The sequence below is a fragment of the Bactrocera tryoni genome, chromosome 4, assembly GCF_016617805.1.
Source record: "Bactrocera tryoni isolate S06 chromosome 4, CSIRO_BtryS06_freeze2, whole genome shotgun sequence".
Lineage (NCBI taxonomy): Eukaryota > Metazoa > Arthropoda > Insecta > Diptera > Tephritidae > Bactrocera > Bactrocera tryoni.
This window is the reverse complement of record NC_052502.1, coordinates 60,500,551-60,526,244: the sequence shown is the minus strand read 5'-3', so window position 1 is coordinate 60,526,244 and position 25,694 is coordinate 60,500,551. Positions and strand designations below refer to the sequence as shown.

Sequence of the window (25,694 nt, the reverse complement as noted above, 5' to 3'; positions counted from 1 at the left end):
TCAAATATAAGTATTGATTAGGCGTTTATTATTTATTTGTGTTAAATAAATACCTTAACATAATATCGGACAATCATATTACTACAATCGAATACACACGATTCGTTTATGCTAAATGTTCATTTTTATAAAATTGTGTACATAAATACTTTTATAATGATAGACTGGTATAACTTGTGATGTGCAATTACCAAAAACAAAAAATAAATAAATATACTCGAATGCGTTATAGCTCTCACGGAGTGAATTTAAGCTTTCCTGAAATACATTAAATATCTAATCAACAAGTGCAGTATTTTAAAGATGTCATTAAGAATGACTGGTATAGACCGAAAGCATGTATTTATTGTATTGAGCAGCATCCCTTCTTTGCATTTTTCTTTTCGTCAATTATGATATGACTAGCCGAAGATGGACCAGGTACTACTTTTTTTGAGACTTGAGCCGAAGATGTTCCATTACTATCTGTAGTTATTGGATGCTTTGCAGCCCCAGAAGCTTGTACACTACTTGATTTCGTTCCATTTTGTGCCGCTTGACTTTGAGTAATCTAAGAGATAAAGGAAATTAATATTTTTATTAATTTATCGTATATATATTATATGAGGTGAATTGAACATATTATCTAATTGCTGGAATCCTTTTTGTTAAAGAAGTGCAGACTCTAGATGATAAAATCTCGCACCCGAAATATTTAGATATTTTAAAATTATTTGATTACAAAAAATGTGGCGTTTGAAAGTAATATGAAGACAACGCTATAAGCAACACTATTTATAGGACTAGAGGAAGATGAAAATCGATTTTGTAAATATTTGAAAAATAGTTACTAGATATTAGTTATAAATTAATTTTCGATATCTTTTTTATTATAATTAAAAAAAAGAAAACGTTTTTAACTGAGTAAGAAAAAGTTTATGAAAATGTCATTAACTATATTTGGGTAATTGTACGTTTTGAAATGAAAATGGAACATCCATCAAGCAAGACTACGAATATTTTAGAACAAAGTTCAATGCATTAGGAAAAAACATCGAATTTGAATATACAATATATAAAACTTACTTTTATTTGATCAGAAACGTCTTCTATTATAGTATTGCTGCTTTCGTCTTCATGTTTTGAATCGCCATTTCTAACAATGTCCTCTTCTGTTGGTGTTATGGGTTTTCCGCCTACAAAATAAAAAAAAGTGATATCAATAAAATAAAATTATGTACTTCATATTGAATTTAACACGATTAAGATGTATACACAAATACCCGTCTCAGACTTATGATTTTTGAGATATTTGAATTTAAATATTAAAACTAATCAAAATTTTTCTGTTTAAAATATAAAGGGACAATGGATCAAATGGAATTTTGTTTCATTCGTATAGAATATATATCATATATTGTTTAATAAAAAGAGATAAGTTATGTATTATTTCGCGTATAATATTTTTCTGCATTGGCGGACTTCGGCCGCGCTTCAAAAAAATAACCTTGGTCGTTCCAACACCGGGGTGTTTATAGTTATTTTGTGGCAAATTTCTTTTACACACCTTAACGTATTTCCCTGTTTTTGATTCTTCCAAGTTGCAAGAGTATAAAATGTTCTGTTGCGCCCAAACTTAGTACTTCCTTACTTTTTTTTAGATTTTTAATTAATATTAGTTTCTTTAGTCAAATCGTTTGCTTTTATCATTTTAAATTTGCCAAAGGATGAACTATGAAAAAGTAAAAGAACCCTTATGAATTACTATTGGTTACAAATGTATTCGTCCAAAATTTAAGCCAAAACCTTTAAAATTTGTAATGGCTACTGGTTTCGGCAGGATTAAGATCAATTTTTTCAAAAGTTCACTTTAAATTAGATTCAAAAAGAGCTCTCTTTTAATTTCACTCTATTTAAATAAAATTTCTGAGCAAACGGTTGTATGGGAGATATATATGCATTGGGACAAAAAAGCACCCGAAAATTGTAAATAAATTTGCAGGTAAATGATATTTCAAAAAAATGTATTTTGCTAGGACTGTACTTAATTACTATGCCAAATATAAGCCCGATCTTTCGATCAGTTTGTTTACGTCAGCTGCTTAAGTCGGTACACTTCAGTAGTGCAATTGTTCCAAGTTTTGTATTTCTAACCAAATTTCGTGAACGGAATCATTGCGAATGTTGGAAATTGCTTACGGCGATTCAGTTTTATCAAAAACACAAACAAAAAGGCACAAAAGGCAAAAAACGAGCCGAAACCAAAAAAAAAAAAAAAACACGACAAAGCCGCTCAAAAATCAAGGTGGTGCTCATTGTTTTTTTGGATACTCGTGGTTTGGCGCATCATGAATTTGTTCCGGAGAGACAGACGGTCAATAAGGAGTTCTATTTGTTTGCGGCATCCGTCGAAGGCCATTCCAAAAAAGTGTTTCGAGGATTGGAAATATCGTTGACATATGTAAGTGTATTAAATCTGGTGGGGACTTCTTTGAAGGCGACAAAATAAATATTGATGAATTATTAAATATTTGGCAAATGTATGTATGTTAATGATTATGCTATCTTTCAGATTTCGACAAATAATCAATTCAATACAATATAAAAATACACATATGTTTGTGTTAAGATTTATTCAGAGTTCTCAAAAACTGACGAAAAAATGTGTATACTCTGAACAGGGTATATTAAGTGACCCGCGAAGTTTGCAATAAGTTCTGCTTGTTAAAACGTCGTGGATTCTATAAATTTTTGTTATAGACTACGCAATAGGATCACCAAATTTCAATTTTGCAAAGGCCGAAAAAAATGAAAATACTATATTTCATCTTAGTCTTCATTACAAGTATGAAAGATATTTTAAATTGAAATTAAAAAGAAAATTCATTTATCATATAGGTTAGAAAGGGCTAAGTTCGGGTGCAACCAATCATTTTATACTATCACAGTTTGCAAGAATCAAATCCGGAGAAATATCTTCAGGTGTTGGTCAAACTCTGTATACATAATGTTGCGAACAAATTGATTGTTCAACGAATTGGTGAATGAATTGAAATCAAATTTGATATCTTATTAAGTTTACGCCTTATAATAGTAAACTCACTTAGTTTAAGTACTACATTTTACTTCGCGTCAACACAAATTATTTTAAAATCAGTTTCAATGAGGCTAAATTAAATATGTGGTGAGTTATATGGAAAACGTCAGAGAAAGGTCTGTGCTGATTGCATAAACTTTTGAAATTATTCAGATATACTCGATAATATGGTTCAAGTAATTCAATAAATATATAACTCACACATTGGCCGACATTTTCGGCATATGCTTTGTATAGAATAACGACTTCGCTGATGACTTTCGGCATTAAACTTTAGTATTTGGAAATATATGTATATACAAATATATTATTTGGTTATTTTAAATATTGGCCAATATATACGGTACAAAGCCAGCCGGAAATTTATATTAGGTATATTGGAGATAGGGGTTGATTGAACCGATTTTATCTATTTATGGTATTGCTATATATTATTAATAGAAAAAACATGCTCTCAGAGTTTCAGGGTAAGTTTTCACACGACTTTTTTCATTTGAGGCATATATATATGTATATATAAAAGAAAGTCGTCTTAGTTACACCATTTATAACTCAAGAACGGCTGAACCGATTGGGTTAAAAATTTGTGGAGAGGTAGTTTAGCACCAGGGTAAGGACATAGAATATTTTTCATTTCTTTATATTAGAATCCAATACAATTCATAAATATGTACAAAAATTATATTTCAAATTATAAGCATTTGTTCCAAATTCATGTTTGTAGGAATCATTTGAATATTTAATATCTTAAAAAAAAAACAAATTACAAAAACAATAAAAAATTTTCACATCTTATATTCTTATATACATATAAAAATGAATCGCAAAATGTGTTGCTAAGCGCATAACTCAACAACGCCTGGACCAATTTGGCCAATTCTTTTTTCTAAATGTTCGTTGAGGTTCAAAGATAGTTTTTACGGCAAGAAAAATTCGAATAAATGCCGGAAACCCCCTAAAAACAGCCCTTTTCTTTTTCTCATACAATCAAATAAATGTTTAGTTGTTAGCTAATGCTCGAGAACGACTGAACCAATCTTGATGAAAATTTCAGAGGTTGTTCGCTGTGGATCGGGGAAGGTTTAGAAATAAAAAAAAATTATGCTTTTCGTGAGGAAAAGTCGGAAAATTGGATAGTTCCAAAAAGTAACTTTTTTTGCTTTGTTTTTCAATTATTTGAATCGTTCAAATTTGTCGTTTGCTTTCTTTATTCCGGCTATTCAAAAAAAATTATTGATAGTTATTCAGTGAAAACGTTATGTGTATGTGCGCTAATATCGCTCGGCGTTATTTTTGGCGTCAATATACATTGGGAACCCAAGGTACATGGCCGAGTACTCCCAGGATGCGATGACATACATGCGTAATTATGGACCGCGGTCAATCAGCCAGCGATCGACACGATGTCAGAGCACGACTTTTCAAACAACAGTTACGATGTTTGATGGACTTTATCTTGAAGCAACGTATGTGTGGTGCTGTTAGATGCTAGATGTACTCTATTGAGTGGCCAAATAGAGGTTTGCTGCGCGCACACATTCTTCTTTGGATGGTGGTTACACCAGATCAAATTGATGAAATCATTTCTGCGGAAATTCCTGATGCAGAGAAAAATCCAGTGTTATACGAAGTGATGAAAACCAATATGGTTCATGGACCTTGCGGACACCACAATCCCACTTCGGTTGTACGTCTAACACTAAATGCACGAAACACTATCCACGTGCTTTTCTCTTGGAAACACAAACTAGAAATCATGGATATTCACTCTATCGGCGTCGCCCACCAGACGACAATGGCAGAACATTCAGCACTCAATTTAGAAGAGTGAATATCGAAGTTGACAACTCATGGATCGTACTATATTCACCATTACTGTCTAATTCACATTCGCTCTAATGTAATCGATAAAATACGTTTGTAAGTACGTCACCAAAGGAAGCAACATGGCGGTTATTGGTATTGAACGATACGGTCGATACGTGAACTGCAATAAAGCTCTTTGTAGGACATTTACTTTTGCAATTCACGAACGTTTATAATACAGTACAGCCAGTGGAAACATCGCCAGAAACAAAATTAACATTGACGAGTTTTTTCTCAACTTTCGTCAGTGATCCGTTTGCGAGAACATTGCTCTATTCGGAAATACCCTGATATTATACATGGAATGCATCGTCGAAGAAATAGTTGCGCAAAAAGCTAGGCCAACCAGTAGATGGACATCCAGGTGTGTTATCAACTAATGCATTAGGATGAATTTACACAATCCACCCGAAAAACGACGATTGTTTCTACCTTCGGTTGCTATTGATTAAGTTTTGGAGAAGTAAGGCAGAAATTACAATTGCTGGAACATGTTTATCACTGGAATACAAATGAAGTTCGCACATTTTTCGCGATAATCCTTTCGATATATCAGTCTTCAAATCAATTATGGGATACGAACAAAAATGACATTGCCGAAGACATTTTACATCGTCTTCGCTAAAAATTGGAAATGGGTCGATTCCGGTTGATACTTCCGGTGGTTTGATATCAATGCCATCCGCCGTTTATCAATTCGCGAAAGATGTACTCATCACGAATGATAGGGCATTGGCAAAATTATCGTAACAAAGATTCCTTAAGTGCACGCGCAATGTTAGCTGCCAGAAATACCGATGTTGTTGACTTAAACCGGAAAATTCAAAGTCAAATTCCGGGAGACTTGCGCTCATACAAATCGATCGATCGTCTTGACAATGAAGATGATGCCGTCATTATCCAGTGGAATTTCTAAATTCTTTGCAGAGGAAACTGTGTAACGGAACCCGATTGTGACGCACCTATGGAATACAACGGGGCAGAATGCTTGATTCCACGAATTCCTTTGAGTTCTAACGATTTCCCATTTTAGTTCAAACGTATTCCGTTTCCAGTGAAATTTGCAGTTGAGAGGACACAAGGATAGTCGCACAGCGTGAGGCATAGGAATGCTATGTTTTTCACACGGTCGTGGCGTGCTCACGAGTTGGAAAACCATCTTTTGTGTACACCGGAACAGAAAACAAAAAATGTTGTTTATCAAGCTGCATTACATTGGAAAAAAAAAATTGTCAAAACACATAATTTCACACAGGACAACGGCTGCGGGGTCAGCTAGTATGTATGTATATAAAAGAAAGTCGTGTTAGTTACACCATTTATAACTCAAGAACGGCTGAACCGATTTGGCTGAAAATTGGTGGAGAGGTAGTTTAGAACCAGGGTAAGAACACAGGATACTGTTCATTTCTATATATTAGAAACCAATACATTTCATAAATACAAAAATCAGATTTTTCCTCAAAAATATTACAATTGCTAAGTATTTGGAATACTAGAAAAGAACTGCAACCAAATACGCAGTGAAATAGATTATAACTGGGTCAGTAATCAGTCGTTGAGTATGTATTATACAACGTGCATCCCAAAATACTGATGTCATAACCTTTCCAGCCGACTTTTTCGTCTTTCCACGCCTGAGAACCGGTTCATCATGTGCAGTCTGCAGAATGACTGTCTATTGGACTCCAGTGGGAAGTGATGGTTTTGTTGGATTATGAACTTGCGAGGCACCTATTTGCACAGAGCTTTCGCCTCTTTAGGGCGTCATTGTCCTCGGTGCTTATTTCGCCTGTTTCCAGCTTAGCAAATATCTTTTCAACGGTGGATTTCCCTGAGCTCAAATTCAACAGTATTTTACTCCAAAAAAGGCAATTCTTTATTAACACACGGAATGCTTTATGATCCATTTTTTTGTAAACTAATACACATTGCTTCACAAAAATGCTATATCTCATTAACTATTAGTTATAATCCAACTAATAGAAATCATATATAGATGGTAGTAGTAGTATTATTATCAAGTATCAGCCACAGTGAAGCGTGGACGGGTCCTCCAGTAAAGCAACAGGAATTCCGAAAATCTTTATTAACGCAATATTAAGGTTTGCCGCCATTTCAATTAATCTCTTGATAGTTGACTAACATTTTCAGACCATATTTTGTATGAAACTTTCGAATTGTGGCAGCCAAGCTTTCGTTATTTTTAAAAAATTGGTTAATAATGAAGACACGTGTAATCGTGCAACGCTCCATTTTTACTTTTAGGGTTGTCATCACTTTACAACATAAATGACGGCAATTCAAACCTTGCGTTAACTTTGGGACACCCTTAATTAAATACATAGGGACTAAGAGAAGTATTGACCCGACTCAAGCCATTTATGACATACGGCGACAATATTATTAGAAAATAAATTTTCGAACTGCAATAACATTTCTAACAAATTGACCTTTATTTTAAATAAAGAGTTCGCAATGAGAACTGGGTTCCCATATTCGCTATCTGGGGGCTTGAATGGTTATGGTTCGATTTTGGCAACTGTTAGAACAGAGAGGGGGAATACCTTAAAGACACTATTTGTGCAAAGTTGTCTCCCAATATACTCATTGGTGGTTTGTATACCGGAAAGTGAAATTATATGATGGAATCTAAGTTGTGTTATATGGGAAGTAGGCGTGGTTGTAATCCGTATCGTTATATAGGGAGTGGGCGGGTTTTGCATTCATCATCATAATTAGTACTGTGCAAATTATGGTGATCTAACTTTAATGATTTGATTGGATTTGGAAGATATATATTTAACTTTAAACTATAAACAATAATTTTATTTTTTATACACATTTGAACATTTAATTTATAGCATAAAATAAATACGGTGTTTGCTCATTTTACTAAATCTTTCTATTATTTCTTCTGGTTCCACAGTAATGTCCTAGTTTATGTTAAGGAGTGCTAAGCCGTTCAATTTTTTTGGTAGCCTCGTTGTTCTGAGCCAAGTCTTAATTCGGCGCAAAGAAGAAAAGAATCGTTCAGCGCTAGCGTTTGTGGCTGGCAAAGTGCAGAGTACGTGAAGGAGAATATGAATCGACGGATATATGTATGTATATCCTTATCGTAAGTGCTGAGGGTTTCTAAGGCAAAAAGCGTTTGTGTTCTCGTAGTCATTTTCGTCCATTGTTGTTGAAAAAGCGCTACTTCTGCTTTGAGCTTCGTTTTTTTTCAGTTCTTTGTTTTCGGGCAAGATTTTCCCAAAACGTCTAACTACGCATTCAATGATTACAGTTAAATCCTTTTCTTCCAAATTTAGGTTAAATTTTGGTTACACCGCCTTTTTTAATCTTGCATGACCGTGTCAATGAGTGGAATGTATGCAGAAACCCTGTAAAAGTCTTCACAGCTTTGAGATGCGTGATTGTTTCGATGACTCTGACGACCACATTTTCTGGTTTATTTCACTTCAACATCTAATTTTCAGCCATCAGTGTAGCATTTGACATTTCTTCGTGGGTTCAGTGTTGCAACCAATGTTGTTATGACGTTTGATGCTTTCGCAAGGTCGATTGATTCGTTCTGCAGAATCACACTATGTGGCTGCGTCAGTGACAAAACATCACTGAGACAGATAATTCAAATAATAAATTCGAAGTTGCACAGTACTGTGACTAGATTCAACGCTTTTACTGCCGCGTACTATTCTTCCATTCTGTTATTTTTGGCAGTACTTGAACGATTTCTTGAAGGTTGATTGTGAATTGAAGAACGGCATCATGTCTTTGTCTCACAAAGTTGCAAAACTTTTTTGGCCCAAGAATTGAGCTAAAACAGTGTTACTTTTCGGCCATGAAACTTGGAAAAATATTTTGTAACTTCTCTGAATATTTCAGATATCTTTCCAATTAAACAATTTGAACGGATTTCGAAATCCTCCTGTTCATTTCCTGTTTCCTGGGAAAAACATGGTATCATGGTTTGTTTTCATAAACATACAGACAAATGTGCCAAAGAAAGAATAAAGGTACATACATATGTATGTTTGTCCTGTGTAAGCATTGGTTTATTTTGCATGTCGGTCTGTAGGCAAGCAATAAATTTTATAAACTTTGTTGAAAATAAGATGAATCTGAAATCTCTCAAGCCTTGGGTGAACAAAACTATTACATATATTCTGTAGCATCATGTTGCAATAGTATAAAAAAAATTTCACAAGGGTCAAAATGAAAACAGATTTTTAATATAATAAATTATATTTAAAACAAAATTTAAAACTAATAGTATGTAAAACAACCAATTATGTCCATGCAGCGTTTGGGCAAAGACTCTACTAAAATTTGCATCTCTTTTTCAGCTCCTATACTATACACCTTTTACCTTTTACTTTTTCCTATATTCCATATTGTCTTTAGTTTTCATTAACGCGCCTACGTATTCTTTGAATACTTTCCAAAAATTTCAATCTGCAGATTGCGATTTAGATTACAAAAGCTCACAATATTGCCCAAAAAAACCTATTGGAAGTATAAGGATTGATACCAAAAGAAGCTCGACGGATGAATGCCATATGAATTAACGTAAACAACCTCATGGAGCTAGTTTTCATCTGCGAATCGATGCTATATGGTTACTGGTGATGAAAAGAAATTCACTTAAACGATAACGGTAGCGATATTGAATTCATATTAACCTTGGATTAAATTGCAAACGTAATTCTTCTCAGACGAAAGTAGTTGAAGTCCATAATACAAAATAGGAGTTAGATTGCCTAAGCTTAAATTCACTTGAGTAGAGATGAAATTCGTAATAGGCGTATAAATTCTATCGATTTGCGAGAATATACATATAGTTTTTAGCTACAGCCGAATATTGATCGACTTGGTTAATATTTTTCTGGAATATTTATTTACTTAAACAACGAAGGTAACAAAAAATGTCGTCCTAAACTGAAGAACACATTTGTTTCCTGATGTATATTGTATTATGAAGTATAAGAAGATTTAAAAGAAGACCAAATGAGAGTGAAATATCTGTAACAGAACTCTATTAAAATTTTTAAAGAGTTAACATTAGTGACCTCGCTAATGAATCATATAAGCTCTATCCATGTTGGTGGTATCAATACCTTTTCTTTCGCAACACCACTAATATAACGTCCTAAATTCATAATTAATTAGAGGTTTTAAGGGTGTATTCTGGTCTAGAAATTTAAAAAAAATCGATTTTTTTTTATATTTTCAAAGTTTAACTATTCAAGAATATGTGTACAAGAGGATTTTTCAAAATTCCAGTTATTTTCGGAGATATATGCATTTTTCTGACCCGGCATCCAAACTGGTTCGGCCGGAACTAATCGAACAAAAGACATTACGGGAAACTTTAAACGCATTTTTCTCAAACCTGACTTTTTCGGAACGATACCCACGATTTCTCATGTTCTACTGGACCGATTTACTTGAACTAGCCCCATCCCCAAATTTTTATTTTTATTATTTTGGTTTCAAATAACTAGGAAGGTTTAAATCATGGGTATGGTCACGTGGAAATTTTTAGAGACCCCCACTTCGTCAGCTCATAATTTTTGAAATTGTTTACTTTTTTTAGTTAATTTTTTTCTGTACTCTTCTAAAATTAACAAATAACTAATAAAAAAAAATGGATAGTAAAAATATTAATTGCCTTTTTTTACGACACTTTAAAAATTACCTGAAATTCATGCTTCTAGACCAGAATACCCTCTCAAACAACCATCTGTAGACTAGTATTTATTATATCAAAATTACAAAATACCTCTTATCATGTTGACTATTTCATCAGCTTCTCTAGATAAATCCCCACCAGGTCTAAAAGGATTATCCCAACCAGAGTCGGCACTAAAATTAGAATTTAAAACATTAAGTAAGTTTTATCATTTTTATTTTGTAATTTTTAAATCACCTTTGCTGTCGATTATAATTTGGTATTGTAGTTACAGTTGCCATTTTATCGATAAAATCAAAAACTGATTTAGTGTATTATTTAAAATTTTTTTTTGGTTCCAATGATACCAGTTGAGTCACTTGCAATGGTATTTCCGAACTGTGAACATAAAAAATAACATTTAAAAATCAGCATAATTGACATGTTACAAAATTTAAAGAAAGTACAACAGCATACATACACCCAGCGAAACAAAAAAAGCAACAGCTACAGTTTTTATTGGAAAATTCAATCTAAACGGTATTTGGTATTGCCCAAATTTCCACATAACGAGCATTCGGCCTTGCAGGGAAACTTTTTAGACATTTTGCTTTACATTTCGTCAATTTCAAAACATTCGTTTGTGTGAATAGCTCTTGTATGTAATTCATGTTTTCTTTTAAACGAAAAAAATTATGCCTAAGCAAACCCAGCTTTCTTTGTCACAAAAAATTATTTCGTTAGCTGATCAAAAAAAATATTCTTATATATAAAAATAAGTTGGGTTTTTTGTTTCTTCGCTATAGCTGACTAAACCGTTGCATGAAATGAAAAATGACGTGAACCACTTTGAAGGGAATCCAATGGGGATAATTAAAAAAATCAGCAAATGTTCATTTAATCGACTTACGAGCGTTAATTTCCAAAAAGTGACTTTTCCATAAATTTTTTTTTGTTTTCCAATTGATTTATTTGTAAATTATTTGAATCGTTCAATTTCGGTCGTTTGCTTTCTTTATTCGGGATATTCAAAAGGTAAATTATTGAAAATTGTTCAGTGAAAACTTTATGTGTGTTTCATAAAGTGATCAATTACAGATTGAAATTAGTTTGAAGAAGTCCGCATTCTTTTTGCCATCAAATGGCTGTGTATGGCTGACAATAAATACACGAAACACTATCAACGTGTTTTTCTTTCGGAAACGCAAACTGGGAATGATGAATATCCACTGTATCGGCGTCGCTCACCAAACGACAATGGCAGAATGTTCTGCATTCAATTTAGAGAAGTGAATTACGAAGTTGACAACACATGGGTCGTACCATATTCGCCATTATTATCTAATTCACATTCAAAACTCATATCAATGTTGAGTATTGCAGTTTGGTGAAATCGATGAAATACTTTTGCAAGCACGTCAACAAAGAAAGCAACATGGCGATTATTGGCCTTGAACGAGATGAGATCAGCAAGTATCAAATGGGTCGATGCGTGAACTGCAAGGAAGCATTTTGTAGGATATTTACTTTTGCAATTCATGAACGTTTTGCGACTGTTGTGCATCTCGCAGTTCATTTGAAAAAGGGCAAAATAATGTATTTCAACCCAGAGAATACAGTATAGCCAAAGGGAACACGTGCGGATAAACGTTAAAATGGACCCTCGTTAGGGCCCTTACGGTTAAATTGCGGAAAAATAAACCCAAAACAATGGTTGGATTGAGGCAAACAACAGATAGTGATTCAAAGCAGTAATCGCCGAATAATTCAGCACTTATATGAATCCATCCCAAAAAGAGTTAAAAGTGTCGTAAACGTTAAAGGTGGCTCCCAAAATTAATAAAGAGGTGTAAAAGTAAATTTCTGTTACAAAATTTTATTAATATGTGCATTTATTAATTTAAAGTAATGTATTACTCCAAAAAATTAATATATACATATATATATATGTATTTTTAGTAAAATATTAATGTCCATTATTTACGAAGGAACTGAATTAAACACTGTATGTTTTGATAATTTTGCATATATATTCGTGAAATGTAGTTCTTAATGTTTTTTGGAGGATGGAGTCATGTGTAGAAGTTCACGCAAGTGAGGAAAGTTCTCTGATTGCCATTCACTTGGGAGTGGCCAAAAACGATTCTTTTACATATGGCTCAAGCAGCTCACGACTTCCGGTCTTTGAGCAAATATCCTCTGGGTAGCTAAGAACATCCGTTTGAAGGCGAGCTAAAGTTAGAAGGCGAAAGATCCCCTCCGCAGGGTTGTGCGCTGGATTTGGGACATAAAAAACGCACCCAATGAAAAAAAAACAACAAGCCACGGATGCGCCACGCCCCGACGGAAGAGAAGGACGATGTGACCAAAGATGCCTTCTATGAGCGCACCTACTAGAGCTGCCCCCGCCACGATATAAAAATCTTGCTTGGCGACTTTAACGCCAGGGTGGGTAAAGAAGGTATCTTTGGCACTACGGTCAGTAAATTCAGCCTCCACGATGAAACATCCCCAAATGGGTTGAAGCTGATCGACTTCGCCGGAGCCCGAAATATGGTTATCTGTAGTACTAGATTCCAGCATAAGAAAATTCATCAAGCCACCTGGCTGTCTCCGGATCGAAAAACCACCAACCAGATCGATCATGTTGTGATAGACGGAAAACACGTCTCCAGTGTTGAAAATGTGCGTGCGCTCCGAGGTCCTAACATCGACCCGGACCACTATCTTGTTGCAGCTAAGATTCGCACCGGCCTCTGTGCAGTAAAAAACTGTAAACACAACAGATAGCCGAACGATTTTCTATTCGAGTTGTACTCCTGCTCGCTGAGAGCACTCGTCAACAACTCGGTATAAGGGAACTGTGGGACGACATTTCAAGCTCCTTACGTACAGGTGCAAGCGAAACCATTGGTTTTCGGAAAATGCAAAAGAACAGCTGAGAGAAAACAGACAGCCTACCTCGTAACGTTACGATCGACCACAACACGTGCGGGATGGGATAGATACCGACAGTTGAAGAGGGAAGCGAGACGCATTTGCAGACAGAAAAAGGAAGAGGCCGAAAAGCGTGGGTATGAAGAGCTTGATAAGCTGGCCGACAGAGGTAATGCTCGAAAATTCTACGAAAAAATGCGGTTTCAAGAACGGAGCATACTCTTGTAGAACCCTCAAAGGTGATCTAGTCACCTATGCCCAGAGCATACTTAAATTTTGGAGGGAACACTTCTCCAGCCTGCTGAATGGCAGTGAACGTATGACGCCAGGAGAAGGCGAACTCGATTCCCCAATCGATGACGATGGAGCAGACGTTCCGTTGCCCGACCATGAAGAAGTTAGCAATTACCCGTTTAAAGAATAACAAAGCAGCGGGGGCCGATGGATTGCCGGCCGAGCTATACAAACACGGCGGCGAAGAACTGATAAGGAGCATGCATCAGCTTCTTTGTAAAATATGGTCGGACGAAAGCATGCCCAACGATTGGACCTTATCAATGTGGTTTTACACCTGGCAAATCAACAGCCGACCAAATATTCACCATGCGCCAAGTTTTGGAAAAGACCCGTGAAAGGAGAATCGACACACACCACCTCTTCGTCGATTTCAAAGCTGCTTTCGATAGCACGAAAAGGAGCTGCCTTTATGCCGCGATGTCTGAATTTGGTATCCCCGCAAAACTAATACGGCTGTGTAAACTGACGTTGAGCAATACGAAAAGCTCCGTCAGGATCGGGAAGGACCTCTCCGAGCCGTTCGATAACAAACGAGGTTTCAGACAAGGTGACTCCCTATCGTGCGACTTCTTCAACCTGCTGCTGGAGAAAATAATTCGAGTTGCAGCACTTAATCGAGCAGGTACAATCTTTTATAAAAGTGTACAGCTGCTGGCGTATGCTGCTGATATTGATATCATGGGCCTCAACACCCGCGCCGTTAGTTCTGCGTTCTCCAGACTGGACAAGGAAGCAAAGCAAATGAGTCTGGCAGTGAACGAGGGCAAGACGAAATATCTCCTCTCATCAAATAAACAGTCGAACACTCGCGACTCGGCTCTCACGTCACTGTTCATAGTTCAGCGAATTAAATCATGTTGTCCGAATGGACGAAAACACTCTAGCTCTGAAAGTATTCGACGCAGTATCCACCGGGGGAAGGAGAGTAAGAGGAAGACCTCCACTCCGCTGGAAGGACCAGGTGGAGAAGGACCTGGCTTCGCTTGGAATATTGAATTGGTACCTTGATAAAGTTGATTGAAAAAGATAATGTTGCAAATCAGATATCACATCCTATTAATATGCTCACGAGAATTATCATGTGCTATTATACAAAAGAAAAGAAGCAAACAAGTATCGACCGCTTTTTATACCCTGAACAGGGTATATTAAGTTTGTCACGAAATTTGTAACACCCAGAAGGAATCGTCGGAGACCCAATAAAGTATATATATAAATGATCAGTATGTCGAGCTGAGTCTATTTAGCCCTGCCCGTCTGTCTGTCTGTCCGTCTGTCTGTATATATACGAACTAGTCTCTCAGTTTTTAAGATATCTTTTTGAAATTTTGCAAACGTTATTTTCTCTTCAAGAAGCTGCTCATTTGTCGGAACGGCCGATATCGAGTCACTATAACATATAGCTGCCATACAAACTGAACGATCGGAATCAAATGCTTGTATGGAAAACTTTCACATTTGACAAGATATATTCACGAAATTTGGTATAAAATAACAATATAAGGCAGCAATATAATCTCCGAAGAAATTTTTCAGATCGGTTAACTATAGCATATAGCTGCCATGCAAACTGAACGATCGGAATCAAGTTTTGTATGGACAACTTTTACATTTGACAAGATATATTCACGAAATTTGGTATATGTTAGTTTTTAAGGCAACAATGTAATCTCCGAAGAAATTGTTCAGATCGGTTAACTATAGCATATAGCTGCCATACAAACTGAACGATCGGAATCAAGTTCTTGTATGGACAACTTTCACATTTGACAACATACATATATTCACGAAATTTGGTATATGTTATTTTCTAAGGCAACAATGTAATCTCCGAAAAAATTGTTCAGATCGGTTAACTAAAGCATATAGCTGCCATACAAACTGAACGATCGGAATCAAGTTCTTGTATGGACAACTTTCACATTTGACAACATATATTCACGAAATTTGGTATATGTTATTTTCTAAGGCAACAATGTAATCTCCGAAGAAATTGTTCAGATCGGTTAACTATAGCATATAGCTGTCATACAAACTGAATGATCGGAATCAAGTTTTGTATGGACAACTTTCACATTTGACAAGATATATTCACGAAATTTGGTATATGTTATTTTCTAAGGCAACAATGTAATCTCCGAAGAAATTGTTCAGATCGGTTAACTATAGCATATAGCTTCCATACAAACTGAACACATAGTTATTAACAGAAATGCACCTGTGAAGGGCATTTAGCTTCGGTGCAACCGAAGTTAACGTATGTATGTATGTATAATGTGAAAAAGTACAACCTAAATATAAGTTTCAGTTTTGTTACAAGTAAAAGTGAGTCCTGCAAATAAATTGAACGTAGTATTATATAACCAAAATTATGTTTATTTCAGAGTTTTTTTTTCAAATTCAAAAACCCTTTGGATAAGTTAATATTTCGGAACAATAAAACACTCTTGGGACATTTTGGTTAACTTTTTCATGATTCTACTGTATTATTAAAATAAACTGTAAAAAACTTTAAAATTACATTGAAAGGGTTATTAAAGTTTCCGCGGACATTTTTCATTTTCGACATCAAAATTACAAAATATTTTGAGTGCGGCTTATTTTCGCTGAGTGCATGTATAATTTTACAGCTTTTATTTATTAGAAGAAATCGGCTATGACGTACATTTTATTTTGGAAGTAAGAAACGAAAACGAATAATAAATAAAAATAAGTAAGCTTTAGATAACACTGTGGAACATTTTTGGGATTATTGTCCGGGGGGTGAGAAATCCCAAGTCAGGGTGATGGTACTAGGTCAGTATAGTAAAACCCCCAAAGGGTTTGGCGTTTGTTCTAGTACCATCACCCTGACTTGGAATTTCTCACCCCCCAGATTAGCTGTTGTACTGTGTAATGATAGGAATATAGTAGTACCAGCATAGAAGTTAAAAGAATTGACAATGTTAGCAATCCTGTTATATGGTCCGTTCAACATGTAATTCTTTTTGTACGTCATTAATTGGACAAATGGTAACACATTATCTACATTGACTTCGAGCATACTAAAGAAAGGGATTGGATTGTTCATTCCAGTAGAGCGAGATCATCGCGAAGAGTTTTATCTCAATCGGCTCGGAAGATGCTCCTTGGTAAGTTAAAAGTGTATCTTGGCGTTATTAAATTATCATTAACGTATGTGACCGTTGTGCTAATGTCTCGTATGATGTAAGCGGCGAAATGTATACAGAACCCACATTAATATCGAATTCAATATATACTTTTGGTTTTAACGCTCTGATTAGTTCTAGGTTGCAGTAATCAATGGGTATTAAATCAACATGAAACATTTCATTAATAAAAATAATATACGTTTCACAGTGGCGGATTTATCAGCAGGCTAAGTGGGCTGTAGCCACCCTAAGGTGGACAATTTTTAAGAGACTGCTAATTTTGATCACACAGAGAAATATTGATTTACAGTCAAAGCTCTCTCAAGCGGACACTGACCGTCGCAGCGATTTTGTCCGCCTAAGGGAGATGTCCGCCTAATAGAGCGCTTTGAGGAAAATTAAAAAAAAAAAAACAAATATGTAGAATGTTCCCTCCACTAAGGAAATAAATATGTTAATACATTTCAAAACATTTTGAATAAATTTTTATTATTAAAGTAAAGTATTCATGTATTATATAAGAAATTCAGATTTATAAATCATAAACTTAAATGAAATTAGTATTAGATATTAGTACATATACAAAATTTAAAATTTGTTTTGTTGTTGTTTTTTTCCTTTAAGGAGAGCACATTTAGCGATGCCATTCTGATTAATATTTACACACAAGTGATCGTTTTCAACTAATGTTTATCAAAATAGTACAACATGAAAAAACCCATTTCTAAAGTAACGGTTAATCGGAGTAGCTGCGGCATTTTTTGTCTATGAACAAAATACGGGGAATCACAGCTTAACCTGAAAATATAAAGAACGACAGACTTCAAGCGACATCTGTCAAATATTAAAATACACACGTTCTTATGGACACAGTTATTGAGACTGCTGCACAACTACATAACTGTGTCCATAAGAACGTGTGTATTTTAATATTTGACTGATGTCGTTTGAAGTGTGTCGCTCTCTATGTGTTCAGAGTGTAACGCACATTACTTGTCTGACGCATGTTGCTAGCCACGACAGTGAAAAGCAAAATGTTTGATGAAGTATGGGAATATGATTTCTGATTTGCTTGCTTATAAATTTGTACATAGTTATGAGAAAACTGTATAACAATTTAGGAGAGGGAAGAGAGCAACTCACCCACACAAACTCTAAATTATGGTTGTATGCGTTTGCCGACCAATGATTTAAAAACTGGATAAAGCAAAACAAATGGTGAAGTTGAGAGAGTCGCTCATGGGAGATATTTCGTAATAAAAAAAGTGTCCGTCCAAGGGAGCGACCGCTTAAGGGAGCATGATTCCTTCCTGAAACAAGGCGAAAATTTTGGGAACAAGAAATTTGTCCGCTAAAGACAGCTGCCCGACGATAGTCTCTACATGGGTATTGCTAAACGCTTTGTAAAATATATTTTCATCATCATGCGCTTTTAGAATATCTACCGTTACTTCAGAACCAAAAACACTGATCATAAATATTGAAGACTGTCGCGGATTTCTTCTTTGTTGGCGTAGACACCGCTTACGCGGTTATAACCGAGTTTACAACAGCGCACCAGTCGTTCTTCCTATTCGCTGTTTAGCGCCCATTGGAGATTCCAAGTGCAGCCAGGTCCTTCTCCACCTGGTCTTTTCAACGGAGTGGAGGTCTTCCTTCTTATCACATAAGGCATACTTGATGGTAATACTGTAATCGATTTTTATTAGATTGGTAAGTTAAGAGCTTAAATCATGGATCTGAGATTGTTGGGCATGATTCCGATCAAGTTCGAAAGTTACTCATTCTTTAAGTTTTTTTAAACCCTTATCTATATACATATATAAAAGAAAGTCGTCTTATTTACACTATTTATAACTAAAGGACGACTGAACCGATTTGGTAAAAAATTGGTAGGGAGGTAGCTTAGAACCAGGAGTCGGACATAGGATACTTTTTATCTCTTTATGTTAAAAGTCAATACAATTGATAAATACCAAATTAATATTTCAAATCGTAAGCATTTGTTCAAAAGTCTTGTAAAAATCATTTGAATTATTACTTCAAAAAAGAAATAAATAAGTAAAAAATAACAATACAGAAGTAATGCGGGAGAACACTAATTTTCGTATGCATGCATACTTAGTATATGGGTTATACTGATTGTTGCTCCTGAACAAGGCAGTTTGTTTTTAGTACGAGCCCGTCAGATATTTTTATCACAACAAAAAATGCCATTGACATTTTGATCGTCAAGGCATTGCGGCTCCTTACTTGATTATGTACGAAGAATGCAATTGCATTCATAACAAACCTAGCGCAACATCCAACATAAAAAATAGCGGATTAACTACAGTGTTGATAAAAATATCTATTATAATTTGAGATATACAGAAATATTTTCGAAGCATTGCACAGAGCAGCGGAATATTTAAACGGAAGCGATTCACTGATTTGATTGCATTTCGCCGTTTTCCAATTAAGCAAATCTCTTTACAAAGGTTGATTTCCTCGGTCCAGAGCCCAGTATTCAAAAAGCAATGCTTTATTTAAATACGAAAAGCTTTTGATCCATTTTTTGTAAACTAACACAAGTTGCTTCACCCAATATGCTGTATCTCATTAACTAATAGTTCCTCAGTTGCCAAATTTGTATACCTATCTTTTAAAGATAAGGGCTGACTAAAAATCATATAGATGGTATTAGTAGTACCATCTTAGTATCAACCACAGCAAATCTCGACGGGTCCTCCAGTAATTAAAACAAACTTTGAATAATTTCGTTTTAAGTAAATATTTTACATAATAATTATTTGATACTTTAGTCTAGAATTTTAATAATCGCTATTTAAAAGGAAACATATTTCTTAAAAATAGATTATACTTAACAAAAGAAGTATGAAAATTTGGCAGAAGGCTTCCAAAAAAGAAATATGGTTTACTTTACTTAAAATACGTTTAAAGTTAACGATGTTTTTTGTTGAATATTCTTTAAAATAAATTTAATGCCCCTTTATGCCAAATAAAATTATTGTTTTTGCCCTTTATGTAAAAGCAAAAATTTCAGGACTAAACGTATTTTAGTTTGTTACGTCATAGTTAAAGGACTTAATTTTGGTAAAACTAAGCGTAGTAGTTCTATTCGTATTTGGACGCTTAGAAAACGTCAAGAGTTTTATATTTCAAGTTCATTAAGCATTAAGGTGCCCATTATATCCCCCCAAGTTGATTTGTTCCTTCAATTTTCAGGTTTTGCCAAAAATCATTTTACTTTTCCCATATATTTACAATGGGAGTATATACACTTCACTTTTTCCCATATTTCAGTATTGTGTTTTGTAACCGAACATTTTATACTCTCCTAATTTCCAATGATCCAGTCCGAGGAAATAACTACTTTACGGTGGCAAAACTTTATATCAAAAACTATTGCTAAGGGATTTGGCACTCATTGTTCGACGAAATCGAAAATGTGCCTGGTCCCTAATTGGGAAGGTGTCCAGCTGATTAATATGCACGTAAAATTAAAGGCTGACCGCCGTCCTAAAAGAATGCGATTGACGGGACGAGGACGGAGACGAGTAATTTTTTGTAACATTTACTACAGCGGCCTTATAGAGGAACGCAGATTCGGTTCGGCGAGCCCTGGTATTCACTCCGGTGGATAAACGTCTATCCACAATCCGCATCAGAGCTACATTTTTCAACATCTCCCCAAATGGGTTGGGGCTGATCGACTTCGCGGTTTTCTACTCGTCTTGCCCTCATACTCTCATCAGCAACTTAGTATAAGAGAACAGAGGGACGGCATTTAAAGCTTTTTACGTACAGCTTCTAGCGAAACCATTAGTTTTCAGAAAGGTCTACAGAATAGTTGATACGATACGTGTCACAGTGGAGAGAAAACAATCTGCCTACCTTGCAATGTTGCGATCGACCTCAACACGAGTGAGGTAGGATAGATACAGAGAGTTGAAGAGGGAAGAGAGACGCATATGCAGAAAAAAAAGGCAGCCGAACTGCGTGACTATGAAGTAATATATTGGCTGATGTTCAGAGTATACTGAAGTTATGGAGGAAAACTTCTCCTGAACAGCAGTGAAAGTGTAACAACTGAAGATGGCGTATGCCCGACGATTGGAACTTAAGTTCCCACGACAGCCGGTTCTACGCACCGGAATTGACTCGGATTTCATCCGACCAATGGCTGTTTATTCGGTGATCTAACCCCGTTTGGATCGGTAAGTGTTAATCTGTGTTTGTCGTCATTGGAGCAATGCCTTGCAGCTGCTCCGTATCCTCCTGAGTCGTGCTGGCATTGAGTCCAACCCAGCCCCGGAGGAATTTTTCTGCTGCGTTTGCGCAAAAAGGCTCCAACCAAACTCCACCTCGGTCAGGTATAATACATGCAATGGATGGAGCCATCTTAAGGCCTGCTCAAGCCTTAAGACTCACAGGGAGTGGACCACGAGTTACGTGGCCCCATGTTGCCTACGCAATACTACGACACTAGCCTCTATGGCTGTGCAATCTGAACATAGTTCGCGCCGCCATTCACCCCGAGTGACCAACAGAGGACCTCCACGGTCCCCAGGAGTTCAAACAGGCAACATAGCTCCCACTTTGACTTATCCTCCCCTCTCCAACCTTTATCCCGCTCCAATCCTCGTGCGAGAACCAATCACCAACTTTTGGTTCTTCGCACAGTCTGTTCCGTGTGTCAGACCGTCATACGTCGGAACGTCACATCGATTAAGTACAATTCCTACACTGGCTGGTGTCACTGACCAATCCTCTAATACCCGATGTGTGGAAAGTCGGGAGAGTAGTCCCACTACTGAAACCTGGGAAACCCGTCAACAAAGAGTCCTATCGTCCGATAACTCTCCTCTCCCAGTAGTGAAGACACTTGAGGCCTTGCTACTCCCGACCTTCACTCACCACCGAAAAGTGCACAGCACCACCACTGCACTTAGCGTCATAAACGCTCAGACAGTTCGTGGCCTCAACCACAAGCCACCCTCCGAGAGAACGGTCCTCGTAGCGTTGGACCTGTCAAAAGCTTTTGACACGGTCAATCACACAACTGGACTCAGGACTGAAGAGATGGACCATGAATTACCTGAGCCGGTCCTCAATCATCCGTAGTGTTTCGAGAAGAAAAATCTAAACTGAGAAGAATTGAACAGGGGGTTCCGCAGAGTGGTGTCCTCTCCTCGCTACTGTTTAATTTTTACATCTCGGAACTCCCGCAGCCACCAGAGGGGGTTTCCATAACCTCGTACGCAGATGATTGTACAATATTGACGTCGGGCAATGTAATCGATGGCATGTGTTCGAAGGTAAACAGCTACCTCTCCGACCTTTCTCGTTTCTTCACTGCACGGAAACTCACTCTGTCCCCCACCAAATCCACAGCGACCATTTTTATTAACTGGACGAAGGAGACTTGAACTTAATATTGCAGTCGATGACGTCAAAACGACTGTCAATAATCCTAAGATTTTAGGTGTAACTTTCGACGGTCTATGCTCCTTCTCTCCCCATACGACCGCGATTATCGCCAAGGTACAGAGCCGCAACAAAACCTCAAGTCGCTAGCCGGCAGCACATGGGTAAAAGACAAAGAAACGTTGTTGGCAACATACAAGGCAATCGGCCGGCCGGTCCTTAATTACGCAGCACATATATGGTCGCCTGGATGCAGTGGCACGCAGATGAGGAAACTTCAGACCTGCCAAAATACTGCACTCCGGACCACTACAGGATGTCTCTTGATGTCTCCGATTGAACACCTCCATAGTGAGACGCGCATGCTCCCGGTTAAGGAGCATAACGAACTCCTCTCCAGGCAGTTCCTGCTGGGATGCTTTCGCAGAAATCACCCCTGCAGCCATCTGCTTGGAGCGGAACCGCCTCCTAGGAGCATCAAGAGGTCATTCCTGGATTACGTCGACGACGTCGTACAGTACGCCGACCGGACTTCGGACGCAACTAACTTTCGACAGGTACTGACCGCCATTCACAGTGGAGCCATCAACACCTTCACCGACTCCCTTCCCGTGAATGGCGTTCTTGGAGTCAAACCACCACCCATCGCAGACGAAGAGCTCCAGCTGCCGCGAGAAACGCGAGTGACCCTAGCGCAGCTTCGTTCTGGATATTGTAGCAGGTTAAACTCCTACTTATCCAGAATAGACCCTGACATACCAAATGTATGTCCTGCCAGCAACGAGTCTCCGCATGACACTGACCACCTCTTTGCATGCCCCACAAACCCTACCCATCTAACACCCTCCTCCCTTTGGTCCGACCCCGTCGAAACAGCACGTTTCTTGGGCCTACCGTTAGATGACCTCGACGACAACACAAATGATATTTACCATCCCAACGGGGATTGAATCTCCGTTAAAACAACAACAACAACAACAAACATTCATTCGGTTGTATGGGAAAAAGAAAAGAGCTGTTTTTAGGGGTTTTCCGGCAATTATTCGAATTTTTCTCTCCGTAAATGGTTTTTACCTTGAACCTCAACGAACAATGAAAAAAAAAAATTATCAAATTTGGTTCAGTCGTATGAAAGTTATCGGTCGGACAAACACTTGGGTGTGCTCAGTTCTTTTGCTTGAACTCCTTTTAGTGTTGGCGGCCTTCGGCCGGGCTTCAATAAAAAAAAAACGCTTGGTCGGACCGACACCTGAGCATGCTCAGTTTTTTTGCGTTGAACTCCTTTTTGCCCGATCCAACACCGGGATTTATCAAGATAATGAGAATTCTGAAAGATTTTACATTACTCATCACACGATAATGAATTTAGTTATGACGTCATAATCTTTCTTTTTTCTTATTTTTATTCCATTACAAAATATGGTAACACTAATTTTCTTCTTGTTTACAACCACTTTCTTGTTTTATGAATAAATGGATTTTAATTTAAGTTTGATATAGAATTAAAGTTATTTTTGCACTATTTAATATAAAATAAATGGTTAGAAACGATTTAGTGAAGTGTTAGTGGATATAAAAGATAAAAAAAAATCATTATAAATGGAAAAACACGCATTTTAAATAGTTGAATTTTTGAACCTTAAATGCAAATAACTCAAAAACCATAAGTCAGCGGACACTATATGTATATATATTCTTGATCTGAAGGACCTCCTCTATCCGTACATACCCATTTTAACCCCGAAATCCGGGAATGCTATTCTAAATCGCAGCCATTAAATGTTTAGTATATTGTATAATATATAAAACAAAACACTTCTTTAATACCCCATTTAATTTTCGATTGTACAAGGCACCACCCGCTTTTTTTGCTAATGATAAAAGTATACAAATTCATACACACAAACATAATACGATTGTGAGCTATGACAACATCAGAAAGCTTGTAATTATTGCTCTAGGCTATGACAACATCATAGCCAATTGGTCTCATTTAATGCATAAATATTTACACACGCACAAACGACAATTTTACGCGTATGTACCATATAAAACATGCACTATTTCCTACAAAGCACAAAGAAACACTTAACTTTAAAATGAGAATTACAATACTCAAAGCAAAAGCGGTAATCTTCACATCATAAAATTCTTAAGATCGTTTTTGTCAATTATTCATAATCATAATAACCTTTCTACTAAATTTGCCAAATTTTGTTATTAAATACACACCAACCGCACTTACACCCAAATAATAACTCGCCAATAAGATATAGATAATGTTGCAATATTGCCACACCTTCAGAAATTATATTATTGGCTCCTATTTAAACCAAGCCATAGAGATCAAATCTGAGGTACAACTTCTTACACCGTTGCTCGACATATATATGGTGTACAAACAAACCTGATTGTTTGTAATCATATTATCTACAATTGCTTAAGTATTTCATAATTAGTAACGCATTATTATACGCTGAATTGTTTCAATTTATTTATATGAATATATATAATACTATAATGAATTTATATACCTATTCAGTTTGCGAATTCTCTCAACTGAATTAAAGTTACAGTACATCAACCAAACTAATTTTTAGAATAGTGAACCACTAATTTCAATCGAATAGTAAAAATTTAACAGATAAAAGAGTATCTGAAAATTATTAATGAAAAATTAAAAAAAAAAACAATTAAATTACTACTCATGAAGGGGCGAATATGTATTAAATTTGATGTACGTAAATTACAATGAGGGTTACGTAATATTAAAACTGATATGCTGCATAAGAAAAAGAGTCAAATCAAATCGCGGCAGATTCCAGCAAAAGTATTTTTGATGATGACTTTCTGAATGTTCTAGCGGCAAAATTTTGATAATTTCTTTTTATAGGGGTCGCCGGAGCTATAAATAAGAAATTCTATCCCCGAAAAATGATGAATTAGAAATAAATATAAGTGTATATCATCGAAATCACGACTCCTATATAACCTTCAAGTGAACGACGATTGCATAAACCTACGACATACGCAAAAACGTCACATTCGGTAAGGGTTACTTACTAATATTTTCCTACGAAGGATGGCTTGATGTGAGACTCTCTCATTTTTCCAATTTCTCTCCCTGAATTTAAAATTAGAGTATTTTTAACAGCTGATATTAAAGAAGGCGGGATGTCCTAAATAAATCCGCATCAAGTACTTGACAAAACCCGTTCGAAATATTTGCGTTTAATAGCCCTGACAGACGACAGCGCTAATA

The 25,694-nt window shown here is 36.3% G+C and overlaps 1 protein-coding gene across 3 annotated transcripts; it reads right to left on the bottom strand.

The window, feature by feature from the left end:
- LOC120774514 lies at nucleotides 1-24,713 on the bottom strand. Of its 3 annotated transcripts, none has more exons than XM_040104208.1 (5): nucleotides 24,624-24,713; nucleotides 10,875-11,015; nucleotides 10,728-10,810; nucleotides 1,066-1,175; nucleotides 1-550 (listed from the first exon to the last, which is right to left on the bottom strand). In XM_040104208.1, exons 2-5 carry the CDS (start codon nucleotides 10,916-10,918, stop codon nucleotides 344-346), a joined length of 444 nt encoding a protein of 147 aa, XP_039960142.1. In that variant the 5' UTR covers nucleotides 10,919-11,015; nucleotides 24,624-24,713; the 3' UTR covers nucleotides 1-343. The 3 variants fall into 3 exon arrangements, with proteins under 3 accessions (XP_039960142.1, XP_039960141.1, XP_039960143.1); XM_040104207.1 differs by having other exon boundaries at nucleotides 24,526-24,671; XM_040104209.1 differs by having other exon boundaries at nucleotides 24,543-24,671.
- Nucleotides 24,714-25,694: the final 981 nt, after the last annotated feature.

Bases quoted from the DNA above. Each gene is read 5' to 3' on its own strand.
- LOC120774514 (XM_040104208.1), bottom strand. From the start codon at position 10,918: ATGGCAACTGTAACTACAATACCAAATTATAATCGACAGCAAAG. The intron at 10,811-10,874 runs GTGATTTAAAAA...TTCTAATTTTAG, and splicing joins AATTATAATCGACAGCAAAG to TGCCGACTCTGGTTGGGATA. The intron at 551-1,065 runs GTAAGTTTTATA...TTTATCTCTTAG, and splicing joins ACGTTTCTGATCAAATAAAA to ATTACTCAAAGTCAAGCGGC.